The following is a 13772-nucleotide window of genomic DNA, read 5'->3' on the forward strand; positions in this document are numbered from 1 at the left end:
GTTAGCTGAGCACCATGTATGAATGTATATATAAGTGTGCTCAGGCACCAAGGGACAGACAAAGAAAAGAGGGGTCATCAGAAAGACAGAGAAGGAGAGACAACCCCACTCCCTTACATCTCCCTCTCCCCCCCCCCCCCCCGCCCACTTCTCCCCCTCCTCATCTCGTTCAGGCCTGGTATGGCAGAACCTTTCTCAGGAGCCTGAGGATGGATGACTCTCCCAGCCTATGGCGCCCTCTCCTTGGTCCCAATTTAAAAAGTAAGGGAGCAGCCCTGGCTGGTGTGGCTCAGTTGGTTGGGCGTCATCCAGTGCACCAAAAGGCTGTTGGTTGATTCCCAGTCAGGGCACACGCTCAGGTTTCGGGCTCAATCCCCGGTAGGGGGCGTGCAGGAGGCAGCCCTCCGCTCTCTTTCTCTCTCTCCCTTCCTTTCTCTCCCTCAAAATCAATTAAAAATTTTTTTTAAAAAAAGGTAAGGGAGCAGGGGCCCCAGCAGCAGTCACCTTGCAGAATTCTGGTCTCCGGATGGACATGGTCTCCATCTCTTGGGTACTCTGCTCTCTGCCTGCCTATCCTTTAGGGCCCGTCTCACCGTTCTTGCTATTCACACGCTAATCCCCATTCCGCCACCTAATGTAGTGGTGTCTATCCCTTTAAAGCAGCAGCCCCTGGCTGGGTTATTGTCTCTCTTCATACCCAATCCGCAGTGCTGTTGGGGGTGGGGGATCCGGCCTTGCGATTGGCCGCCCCGCGCCCCGCCCCACCCGGGATCCCGGGAGCTGTCCGGCCGCCTCGGTGCTGATCCCGCCGCCGCCCACGGGCCGCGAGCAGAGCTAAAGAGGGCACTATGAGCGGGGGCGTCTACGGCGGAGGTGAGCGAGCCTCCGGCTTTGGCCTCTCAAGCCTGTTGGGGCCCCACCTGCAGCCCTGCGCCCCGACTGGCGCGACTCAAGCTCTGGGCACCCCGGGGCCTGTCACCTCGGTACTCGAGCGGGTCCAGCCCTGGGTTTGGGTCCTGTGCCCCTCCTACCTTCGGTCTTCCCCAAACTCGCGCGCGCACCTGGCCCAACCTCTACACCCTTCAACCCACCACCGCCCGGCCCCCGACCCCTTCTTTGCCAGCAAAGAGACTGGCTTGAACAAGGCCACTGGGCAAGAAGGGGCTCTGGAAGCTTGACTCCGGACTCCAAGCCAAGCTCCCACTCATCTCGGCCAGTATTGAAGGTGGCTCTGTCATGACTTCTCCTCGGAACTATCCAGTGGGAGAGAGTTTGGGAGAGACCCCCTCACACACCTGTCTCCCGACACAGATGAGGTGGGTGCGCTGGTCTTTGACATTGGCTCCTTCTCAGTCCGCGCTGGATACGCTGGGGAGGACTGTCCCAAGGTGAGCCTTCCAGCCCCTTCCCAAATCCTAGGGCCTCCGGGAGCCTCTCCAGGCTTCCCAGAAACGCAGGGCTCTCAGCCCAGAAAGAAGCTTTGCTGAGCAGGAGTGCGGGAGAAAACATGCTGGGTTAGCTGCGTAAACCCAGGGCGGGCTGAGGCCCTGCGGAGGGCTTGGACTTGGGCAAGAGGTCGATCCCTCTCCCTGCCGGTTCACCCCTCCAGGCTGACTTCCCTACCACAGTGGGGCTGCTGGCCGCGGAGGAGGGGTGCGGGCTGGAGTTGGAGGGGGAGAAGGAGAAGAAAGGGAAGATCTTTCACATCGACACCAACGCCCTGCATGTGCCTCGGGATGGAGCAGAGGTCATGTCACCCCTCAAAAATGGCATGAGTAAGGGGCCCCCATCCACCACCTCCTGACACAGACCTGAAGTCCACCCCTCAGTCTGGGACACAGCACCCCACACCCATGGAGTCTTCCTTGCAGCTACCCAAGTCCCAGGGATCCCCTCACTGCTTCCCACAGCTGCCCAGTTCCCAGCCCAGTTTCCAGATACCTGGGAAGGGGGGATTGCCACCAGAGCTGATCTCATTTCCCCTCCCCTGGACTTGGTCTTTCCCCTTCCTTTCCTTCCTGCCTCTGGACCCCTGCCTGCCCAACCTCATCTCTTCCTGCTGGTATCCTGTCCCCAGTCGAGGACTGGGAGTGCTTCCGCGCCATCCTGGATCACACCTACAGCAAACATGTCAAGTCCGAGCCAAACCTGCACCCAGTGCTCATGTCTGAGGCGCCGGTAAGTGCCTCATCCAGCCACTAATCCAACCCAGGGGCCCATCATTCACCTCTCTCCTCAAGCCTCTGTCATCAATCACCCACCTCAATTTTCAGACTTTCCTTCCAACCACATCTTCCTTTCTCCCTGGTTTGGTCTCCTTCCCTCTCTCTCCTCCTACTCCATCCACTCACCCTTCCCCCAGCCAGCCTTATCCACTCTTTTTCCTTGTAAAGTCCTTTTTTGAACTTTTAACTTAAATTTTTGTCAATGCTATATATGCACATAAATAATCAAATTTCTTTATAAAGTATGTTAAGGGAAAAAAATTGCCATTCACCTCTCTTCCTTCCATTTACCTTTTCCAGAGGCAGCTGGCTTTTCTCTCTTTTAGCTAATTTTGTCATTTTCTTTGAAATCACTAACATACTTAAAATGCTGCTTGTGGATGTTTTAGTTCTAGGCATTATCCATGGATTTCCAACTATAGAAAATGAGCATTTAGCTCTTTCCTCCCCAAGCCCACACCACACATATTTGTTACTCCCGCCTTTTAAAAATATATATATTTTTATTGATTTCAGAGAGGGAGAGATGGAAATATCAATGATAAGAGAGAATCCTTGATCGGGCTGCCTCCTGCATGCCCCCTTCTGGGGATTGAGCCCACAACCCGGGTATGTACCCTTGACTGGAATCTAAGCTGGGACCCTTCAGTCCACAGGCCGATGCTTCATCCATTGAGCCAAACCAGCTTAGGGCACTCCCACCTTTTTTAAAAAGTATATATTTTTATTGATTTCAGACAGGAAGGAAGAGAGAGAGAGAGAGAGAGAGAGAGAGAGAGAGAGAGAGAATGAGAGAATCATTGATTGGCTGCCTCCTGCTTGACCCCTACTGGGGGTTGAGCCTGATGCCAAGAATGAAACATGACCACCTGGTTCATAGGCCAATGCTGGCCCAGCACTCCCACCTTTATGTACAGTTGTATTTTAGGTTTTTCTAAGATCAATATTCAGTATTTACACTGTTATTATTATGTATACTAATCAGGGCTGAGCCAGGCAATAAACTATGGTTACTTTTCCTTTCCTGCACAACCTTTTGTTTTTCCTAGAACTGAAATTGTCCTGATTTTTATTTTGCATAGTTTCCTATCTACTTGATAGTGTGACTCTAGCTCTGGCCGGTTGCTCAGTGGTTAGAACGTCAGCCTGGGGACTGAAGAGTCACAGGTTCAATTCCTGGGCAAGGGCATGTACTTCAGATGCAGGTTTCCTAGCCCCAGTAGAGACATGTGAGACACCTGTGGGAAGCAACCAAGTGATGTGTCTCTCTCACATGGAGGTTTCTCTCTCTCTCTCTCTCTCTCTCCCTCCCTTCCACTCTCTCTAGAAATCAATGGGGGAAAAATATCCTTGGGAGAGGATTTTAAAAAAGAAGTGTGACCCTAAATTATTCATCATTTATTTATACCTTTCTCAAAAAATTAATTCCTTGCCCCGGCTGATTTGGCTCAGTGGATAGAGTGGTGGCCTGCAGACTCAAATGTCCCAGGTTCGATTCTAGTCAAGGGCACATGCCTGTGTTGGAGGCTCGATCCCCAGTAGGGGGCATGCAGGAGGCAGCCAATCAATTATTCTCTCTCATCATTGATGTTTCTATCTCTCTCTCTCCCTCTCCTTTCTTCTCTGAAATCAATAAAAAAAATTTTAAAAAATAAAATTCATATGGAAATCAAGGGACTCAGAATAGTCAAAAAATCTTAAGAGAACAAAGTTGGACGATACATACTTTTTAAAAAAATAATTACTTTGGCATTGTGTCAATTTCATCTTCTTGAAAGAAATCTCTTCAAGAATCCACTGATTCGCTCCACTTTGGACTGGTTGCCTTCTACACAGAGAACATAGCTATCATCCTGACATCTCCCTTCACCATCATTTTAGGGAATCCCTGTGCCTCTCTCCTGTGTTAAAAATCCTGTTTCCTGCATCTCATGACTACTTTTTAAAACTTGCTTTATTATTTTCATGGAGCATAGTATCCAGTAATTGCCTTAGACAAGTCACAGGAAGTAAACTTTCTGAGACTTTGCATGTCTGATCTGGTATTGATAGCTTAGCTAGGTATAACACTCCAAATTGGAAATCATTTTTCTTCATAATCTTCAAGGTACTTCTCCATTGTCATCCAGCTTCTATTGTTGCCACCCAGAAGGCTGAAAATATCTAATTTCTGATCCTTTGATGTAATTTTTTTTTCCTTTCTGAAAGTTTATAGAATTTGCACTTTGTCCTCAGTGTTTTATAATTTCACACTATTATATTGGTTTATTTTCATTCATTGCTCTAGACCAGTGATTTTCAATCAGTGTGCCACAAGAATTTTAAAAATATATAATACCTAACTATTTAGTCAGGGGCACTAACCTCTTTTTCCCTTAGATTGTCAAATAAATTAAAAAATTACAACAGCCAACACAACAACATTCATTCAATGTGAATTAATCAAAATTACACTTTTTTTTGTCAGATCGGCAAAAAAAAAATTTATGTGCTTCAGAATTTTAGTAATTAATTTATATGTGCTGTGAGATGAAAAAGGTTGAAAATCACTGCTCTAGACACTCAGTATGTCACTTCAATCTAGACACCCATGTCTTTCAATCAGTGAAAAAAAATTCAGTAATTATTTAATTCAGTAATTTAAATTACTTATTTATCTAAATTTTCTCTGTTCTCCCTTTGGGAAATCTTATTATTTGGATTCTACACCTCTTGAACTGATTCTCTAATTTTTGTATTTTTCCACCTTTTCATTTTTCCCTCTAATTTCCAAGATATTCCATCAACTTTATTATTTTTTAATAAGTACATGGGTATACAAAGTGGGGGCAGATTTTAAAATTTTTTATTGCTTCCAGAGCGGGAGAGAGGGATAGAAACATCAATGGTGAGAGAGAATCATTGATTGGCTGCCTCCTGAACGCCCCCTACTGGGGATGGAGCCTGCAATCCGGGTGCCCAATGGGGATTTGAACCATGTTCTCCTGGTTCATAGGTTGACCCTCAACCACTGGGCCACACAGGCCAGGCTCAGCTTTATTTTTTAACCCTTCTATTGATTTTTTTTTTATATCTGCTCCTGTATTTTTAATTTTCAGGAGTTCTTTTTTTGCTACACAAATGCTACTTTTTAGAGCATCCTATTCCTGTGTCATGGATACATCATCTGTTATCTCATAAAGGATATTATAAATTTTGCTTTTGAAAGTTTTCGTGTCCCTGCATAATTTTGGTTCTCCTAAGCTGCTTCCCCCTCCCCCCGCCCTTTTTTGGGGTTCTCTATCTCAATTTATTTTATTTTTAATTTTTAAAAAATATATATATTTTTATTGATTTCAAAAAGGGAGAGAGAGATAGAAACATCAATGATGAGAGAGAATCATTGATCAGCTGCCTCCTGCATGCCCCACATTGGGGATCGAGACCCGCAACCCAGGCATGTGTCCTGACGGGGAATTGAACCATGACCTCCTGAATCATAGGTCGACTTCAACCACTGATCCAGGCCAGCAGGACTCTATCTCATTTTACAGGTTTTTTGTTGTTTTTTTTTTTAGATTTATGCAAATCCTTGGTTGTCTGCTTATGATTAAGATGGTGGACTAAGCCCTAGCAGGTTTGGCTCAGCGGATAGAGCATCAGACTGCGAACTGAAGGGTCCCAAGTCTGATTTCAATCAAGGGCACATGTCCGGGTAGTGGGCTAGATCCCCAGTAGGGGACGTGCAGGAGGCAGCCGATCAATGATTCTCTCTCATCATTAATGTTTCTCTCTCTCTCCCTCTCCCTTTCTCTCTGAAATCAATAAAAATATATATATTTTTTAAAAAAGATGAGCTACTAAAATGCTGATAGGGCCCTAGCTGGTTTGGCTCAGTGATAGAGCATTGGATTCTGATCAAGGGCATGAACCTCAATTGCAGGTTCAATCCCCCTCCCTGATCGGGACCCTTCCAGAGGTAACCAAGTGATGTGTCTGTTTCACATTGATGTTTCTCTCTCTCTGTCTCTCCCCGTCCCTTCCACTCTCTCTAAAAATCAATGGAAAAATATCCTCCGGTGAGGATTGATCCAAAAAATAAAAGAAGCTGATAGGAAGCTGTGTGGGGTGGGGGGCTATGATCTTTGCTATAGGTTGCTCTGACTGGGATGTTTGTTAGGCAGCCTCTGATAATTGGAATCTTTATATCTTTGATGTAACGCACAGGAAAGATTTCCACCCTAAGACAGGCCTGGCACCACCATTCTAAGAGCCAAGTAAGAAAATAGGACTGATGTTCAACATATTCTTCCAGTTTTCTCCTGAGTTAGGGTGAGCAATAGCCCAGTAATATGGAATTGGGGAAAGAGTTTAGGATCTGTTACTTGAAGAGCTTTAAACAATCTTAGCTTTCCCTTCACTTCCACTTCCAGAGATACCTGAAATTACCAATTCCTGAGCCCTGTGAGGAGTCTGCAATTTAACACAGGTTGTTTCTGATTTTTCCTCTGCTGCCTTATGAGTCAGCATTCTTGGATCTGTGAAGTCAGTTACCACTCACCTATCTGATCTCCAATCTTGGAAAATAGGTTGCTGTTTTCTCTTTTCTTATTTTTCCCAACCTTTGAGGACATCTCTTTCTCTCTCTCTCTCTCTCTCTCTCTCTCTCTCTCTCTCTCAGCTAACATGGACCTTTTTAATGTTAACAATTTAATACATTCACAATGTTGTACAACCATAATTTCTATCTAGTTCCAAAACATTTTCATCACCCCAAAAGAAAGTCCGTTTTCATAAAGCCATCTCCACTCCCCCTGCCTCAACGCTTAGCAACCATCAATCTGATTTTTGTGTCTATGGATATATCTATTTTGACTTTTTTACAGAATGGAATCATACAATACGTAATATTTTATGTCTGTATTTTTCACATAGCATAATGTTTTTGAGATTCATTCATGTTGTAGTATATATCAGTACTCTGATTTTTTATTATGACTGAGTGATATTTCATTGTATGGATACACCACAATTTGTTTTTCTATTCATCCACTGATGAACATTTGGGTTGTTTCCATTTTGGCTATTGCTGATAGTGCTGCTATGAATAGTTGTGTACAAGATTTGTTTGAGTACCTGTTTTCAATTCTTTGGGGTCTCTAACTAGGAGTGGAACTGTTGGATCATATGGTAATTTAATGTTTAATTTTTTGAAGAACTGCCAATTGTTTTCCACAGTGGCTGAGCCATTTTACCTTTCCACCAGCAACTTACAATGGTTTCAGTTTCTCCACATCCTTTCCAACACGTGTTGTTTTCTGTTGTTGTTTTTTTTCTTCAAATTATTGTTACCATCCTAGTGGGTGTGAAGTGGTATCTTATTGTGTTTTTGATCTGCATTTCCCTAATGGCCATCAGCATTGAGTATCTTTTCATGTGTTTGTTGGTTTTTGTGGGTTTATGTCTTTTTAAATTGCCCCTTGATTATAGTTTTGCTGGGATCCTGGAAGGGAATAAAATTAGATGTTTGTATTCAATCCACCATTTTTACCCAGAAATATCTCACCTCTGAAATGACTAGAATGGGGAAGAAGAGAGATGTATTTGGGGCTGGGAGGAGCCTGAAGTGTGTATATTGTACAATAAAGAACCTAGGGCCAGGAGTCAAGAAACTATGACTCGAGTCCCAGTTCTACCATGTGACCTTTGGCAAATCACTGTCTCTCTCTGAGTTTTGTCTTCTTCAGCTGAGTTTGGATTGTGATCTTTAAACTTCTTTATAGTTCTTACATTCTAAAGGTCAATGTGGGTTAAAGGGATGACCTCTGTGCCAGTCAAAATTGTGTGTGTGTATGTACGTGCATGGGTCTGTGCCTCTCCATTCCTGAGTTCTCCCCTCTTGCGCTTTCTCCCCAGTGGAATACGCGGGCCAAGCGGGAGAAGCTGACTGAGCTGATGTTTGAACAGTACAACATTCCTGCCTTCTTCTTATGCAAGACAGCTGTGCTCACCGCGTATCCTCTGGGCTGAGCTGCTCTGCTTGGGTGGAGGGCCAGAGAGGGTGTGTAGCCTGCTGAGCTAGGGGTTAGGCTTGATTCTATGGAGACAAGGTCTTGGAAGAGCAGACACCCTCATGAACCCCATTAGTACAGAAAGCCCATGTGGACTAATGCCTTGGACCCTGGGTGGTCAGGTCAGCAGCCACTTCCCATTTCTTGGATCAGGTTGGGCAGAGAGAAAGTGTGGCCAAGTAGGGGCTGGGGCTGGAGAGAAGGCGTTTACGATATAGGAATTTCCTTCCCAAACAGCTAATCAGCATTTACTTTTTAAGGATCTGCCTTGATTGAATCCTGTGCTGTGCACTGGGGCAATATGGCCCCTAATTTCAAAGAGCCCACAAGACATAAAACCACAACTAAAAAGAGGCTGGGAGCTCAGAAAGAAAGAATAGAGGAAGGTGTTGTGATTCAGAGAGGGAAAAGGTGACAGAGGTCTCAGGAGCCTTCTACAGCAGATGGGTCACAAACAAGGAGAAATTTGCAGACTGGGAATGGGCTGTACCTCAGCATAGCAGAGGTCAGACCTGGGTCCCTGCCCCCTCATTTGCTGCTGCTATCTCTTTGACCTACCTGTCCTATGCCAGCTTTGCAAACGGACGCTCCACCGGCCTGGTACTGGACAGTGGGGCCACCCACACCACGGCCATTCCAGTGCATGATGGCTACGTCCTGCAGCAAGGTGGGGTCTCAGCAGAGGTTGGGAGTGCCTTGGGAGACCAGGCTCTGACACCTCTCCCTTTTTAGGCATTGTCAAGTCACCCCTGGCAGGGGACTTCATCTCCATGCAGTGCCGGGAGCTCTTTCAAGAAATGGCCATTGACATCATCCCACCTTATATGATTGCTGCCAAGGTGGGGCCTCTGGGGCATCCTGGGCCCTCACCTATGTCTGTCGACCCATTATCTCATTAGATATAAGAGCGGGAGCAGCAGGGCCCTCAGAGGACCCTGGGTCCAATTTCTCCATTTACAATCAAGGCATCAGAGATTCAGACAGGCTGAGGGATGTGGACTAGGTCACACAGTCCGCTGATAGCATGATGTGAAGGGCCAGTGTGGTGAGTTCTGGGGTCAGTTTCAAGGTTTGCTTCTACCATGTAAAAGCTGTGTGACCTAGAGCATGAGACTGAAGGTTCCCCGAACCCCATTTTCTTCCCCTGAAACGTGGAACAGTACATAAGACTGCTGTGTCAAATGAGATACTACATGCAAGGGTCTGCCTGGACCACCCCATGGAACATGGCTCAGTAAAGGCTGTTTCCTTAAGGTTCTGGTCTCCCACTGTGTTCCCTATTCCCTCAGCTTTCTCTGACCCAGGTCTTTCAGATCAGCTGTACCAATTGCATGGGTGGAATTTGTGGGAACAGGCTCTCCCCACTATCCCTCCTCTAACAGGGATGGAAACACGTTTGTGGGCGATAGAGCAGAGAGCCCAGTGCCTGTTAGCTACAGAGCCAAGGAGTGCTGGGAATGTAGGTGTGGTCAGGGTGGGCTGGGCAAGTATGGGATGAGGAAGGATGCTCATAGGCTGTACCCCCACAGGAGCCCGTACGGGAGGGAGCCCCACCAAACTGGAAGAAGAAGGAGAAGCTACCCCAGGTTTCCAAGTCTTGGCATAACTACATGTGCAATGTGAGACACTGGAGACGATCCCCCGAAACACTCCTCCCTAGCTGCTAGTCCCCTGCCATGAGTAGACAGAAAGGGACAGAGGCCCTGCAGGTGGGAGGGGGTTGTGGAAGTATGAGGAGGGTGGCCAACCCTCACTACCTCCCTGGGTTCTCAGGAGGTGATCCAGGACTTCCAGGCCTCTGTGCTGCAGGTCTCAGACTCTCCCTACGATGAGCAGTGAGTGGGGCCCACAGCTGGGGGTGGGAAAGAGGGCAGGCCTGGAGCTCAGGGGGGGTCATATGGTCCTTTGTGATTATCGAAAAGTCTTGCTCCTTTCTGGGCAGGGTGGCTGCACAGATGCCCACTGTGCATTATGAGATGCCCAATGGCTACAACACAGACTACGGTGCTGAGAGGCTCCGCATCCCTGAGGGCCTGTTTGATCCCTCCAATGTCAAGGTTGGGCTGGCTGGAGGGCACTGTTGTGGGGCTGGCTGGGGTCCCCAGATGCCGAGGTGTGGGGGAGGCTGGGAAGGGTCACAAGAGTCCGGGGAGAAGGGGCAGAAGGCCCAAAGCCCAGGTCACCTTTCTCTGCAGGGCCTCTCGGGGAACACCATGTTAGGTGTGGGCCATGTGGTGACCACCAGCATCGGCATGTGTGACATCGACATTCGCCCGGTGAGGCTCAAGCCTTCAGCTGGGCAAAGGGGCCCAGGAGAAGTGGGGAGATAGGGAAGGGCTGCTCCCTGTCTGCTTACTCCTCCTCACTGCTCTCAGGGCCTATATGGCAGTGTCATTGTCACTGGTGGGAACACACTGCTTCAGGGCTTCACTGACAGGCTCAATCGAGAGCTTTCCCAGAAGACCCCACCGGTAGGAGCCCACCCCCAGCTAGGGCCCTCGACTCCAGTCCTGGTTTAGTTCTTCAGGACCAAGTCCTTCCTCCTTCCCAAACCTCTAGTGTCCTGGCCACCAGAGCAGAACCTTCCCCCTGTGGCTTTCCCAGTCTTCCCCAACCCCAGCCCTGTCCTTTCCCAGAACCCAGGCGTCCGCTTCCCCAAGCCCTTGTTCTCCCCCAGAGCATGCGACTGAAACTCATTGCCAGCAACAGCACCATGGAGCGCAAATTCAGCCCCTGGATTGGAGGCTCCATCTTGGCCTCACTCGTAAGTGGGAAGGGGTCTGGCCTGGCTCTGACTGTGGGAAAGGGACAGCCCCAGTGCCTTGCCTGCCTCCTCATTTATTCATTCAACAAACATTTATTTTTGAGAAAGGGCAGTCATGCTCCCAGAAGGGTTAATGTTCCACAGGACACAAATCAGGGAGTAGAGGGACATGAAGCTGGAGTGGTTGGTTGGGTTGAGATTGCTGTAGCCCTGTGTGTCCGGGTGAGGCACCCACTGTAGTCAGCGGAGAGGAGACACTGAAGGTTTGGGGTAAGGCTAGGTGACAGTCACAGGCATGTTTGAGAAGACTATGTCTTTAAGAATCCAGTGTGAGCTGGACGCAAGGGAAGCTTGGAAGGAGGCTATATTGGCCTGGAGTCATGGGTTGTAGTGGGGATGGGGTGAAGAACAAGGGGCAGTTAGAGAAGGAGGCAAGCAGGTTGGTCTGGAGCAGTAGGTGAAGAGTTCCGCTTGGGCCTGCTGCTGGGGCAGAAGCAAGATACTGAGCAGGGAGCTGGAGATGCAAACTGTACCTGGAGAGTGTCAGCCACACAGCGGGGACATCCACTGGAGGGGGAGCCCCCAGAGACAGAAACGAGGGTCAGAAAGGCAGAAGGCTGGCAGTCTGAAGTTAGATCAAGGCTGAGCATGTGAGCCAGACACAGATATCGGGCTTCCTGTGTGCTGGAAGTGTACAGACAGCTTGACATAGTCCCTGCCTCCATGAGCAGGGATAGTTTAGAGGCCAAGACCATTAAACAGGAACTCCTCACAAAGTGTGAGGGTATTCTTTTAAGGAAGGACCTGATCCAGTTCAGGGATCATGAAGGGCCTGTAAGGAGCATTCAAACTAAGATGGGAAGACTGAGTAAGAGCCCATGAGGCAAAGAGGGAGAGAGAGTGCTTGGACCATGAGCAAAGGCAGGCAAGGCCAAAGGCAGCGAGCAGACACAGTAGACAGTCGAATTATAATTTAGGAAGCTCACTTGGGCTCAGTGGTCTCTACTATGATTGGGGTTTGAAAAAGGAGTAGATATTAGGGGGTGGATTTGGGAGCTTATCAGAGGTCTGACTGACAGAATGTGGACACTATTTAGATGCAAGAAGCAAGAGGGAAGAGGGTCTAGGATGAGGCCCAAAAGGACTGTAATGTGAGTCACATATGCAATTTAAAAATCTCTAACAGCCATATTTAAGAGTCCAAAGAGTAAGGTGAAATTAAGTTTAAAGACTATATATTTTATTTAACCCAATATATCCAGATATAATTTCAATGCATGATCAATATAAAAATGATTGAGATATTTTACATTCTTTTTTCTGGACTTTGTCTTCAATATCTGGTGTGTATTTTACATAGGACACATTTCAGTTCAGACTAGCCACATTTCAAGTGCTCAGTAACCACATGTAGCTAGTGACCGCTCTATTGGACGGTGCTAGGAAGCAAGAAAGACCATAGAAACAAGTGGGCCAGACCTGGGAAGATAATAAACTCAGTGGTGGACATATTGAGTTTGAAGTCATGAGGGACATTCAAGAAAAGGTACCCAAAAGACAGCTGAGTATTTGGCTCTGTTACTCAGCATGGAAATCTGCAAGGGAAATGGAATATTGGGGGAGGCGTGGGTTTTAGCTCATGAGAAGTCAAGGGAGTGGATGAGCTGGTCCAGGAAGCCTTGTTCTGTGAGCCAAGGAGAGAAAAAGGGACAGAACCATGGACACAGGCATTAACTTTCAGACAGAGACAGAGCAACCATCAAAGAGAAGAGACAGTCTGAAATGCCCAGTGCAGGAGACCCTCAGGGGCAAGTTTCAATAGGGGTGGGGCATCAGAGCGGAGACAACCCCATCTCAAGTCAAGCGGTGCAGGAATGGTGAAAGGTTTTTCTTGGGAATGAGGGAAGACTTGACCAGTTTGTAAGACCTGATGGAGTGATAGGATGCCTGGTGGAGGTGGAATGTGCGTATACATGTATGTGTGTGTGTGTGTGGTGCGGGGGGGGGGGGGGGGGGGGCGGGTGCTGGGTGCTGGTTGGTTGGCCTGGGCTGTAAGTTCCATCACCCAGCTCAAAAACAGCGCCTGGCCCAGGGCAGACGGGTGCGAAATTCATACTTGTTGAATGAATGAATCAACATTATGGTTGACCGGCATGAAGGAGGGTATTCGCCCCCAGAATATGAAGGGGTTGGCGGGATGCTGGCGCGAGTGGGGATTAGGGAGGTCCTTGCCAGAGGGAGGTGGGATGAGGAGCGGGGGAGGCCAGGAAGAGAGTTTCGAGGGGCTGAGCCTGCACTGGTGGAATGTGGGGAAGCGCTTTCCTTCAGGGCCTCGCTGACCTCCGATGTCGTCCCCCGCACCCAGGGCACTTTCCAGCAGATGTGGATCTCCAAGCAGGAATACGAAGAAGGCGGGAAGCAGTGCGTGGAGCGGAAGTGCCCCTGAGGGCTCCTCTCCCCCACCCGCAGCAGGCCTCCTCAAGCGCAGAGAAGACCCCTAACCACCCCAACTCCGCCCCCGCCCCATCGCCCCCTTTCGTCCCCGCCCTGCTCGTCCTCATAGATTGGGATGTTTCTAGGTTGAAAGGAGTAAAAATGTTTTAAGAAAAATAAATTTTGGCCTCCTTGGCGGTGGGGAGTGGATGCGGGGGTCTGGGGGTTGGCGAGGGAGGGCCACACCTACCTCCGTTCCCGATCCCGCGGCGGATACCAGGGCAGTCTGCGGGCGGGGCG

General features: G+C 48.3%; 1 protein-coding gene across 5 annotated transcripts; it reads left to right on the plus strand.

The window, feature by feature from the left end:
• Nucleotides 1-750: 750 nt before the first annotated feature.
• ACTL6B (actin like 6B) lies at nucleotides 751-13653 on the plus strand. Of its 5 annotated transcripts, none has more exons than XM_080680104.1 (14): nucleotides 751-873; nucleotides 1312-1388; nucleotides 1610-1775; nucleotides 2078-2178; nucleotides 8121-8218; nucleotides 8848-8942; nucleotides 9008-9114; nucleotides 9805-9894; nucleotides 10049-10110; nucleotides 10218-10332; nucleotides 10471-10551; nucleotides 10651-10746; nucleotides 10953-11039; nucleotides 13405-13653. In XM_080680104.1, exons 1-14 carry the CDS (start codon nucleotides 849-851, stop codon nucleotides 13483-13485), a joined length of 1281 nt encoding a protein of 426 aa, XP_080536230.1. In that variant the 5' UTR covers nucleotides 751-848; the 3' UTR covers nucleotides 13486-13653. The 5 variants fall into 5 exon arrangements, with proteins under 5 accessions (XP_080536230.1, XP_080536232.1, XP_080536231.1 ...); XM_080680108.1 differs by lacking the exon at nucleotides 751-873 and adding an exon at nucleotides 1124-1225; XM_080680106.1 differs by lacking the exon at nucleotides 10651-10746.
• The last annotated feature ends 119 nt before the right edge of the window (nucleotides 13654-13772 follow it).

The sequence above is a fragment of the Plecotus auritus genome, assembly GCF_963455305.1.
Source record: "Plecotus auritus genome assembly, chromosome: 7".
Classification (NCBI taxonomy): domain Eukaryota; kingdom Metazoa; phylum Chordata; class Mammalia; order Chiroptera; family Vespertilionidae; genus Plecotus; species Plecotus auritus.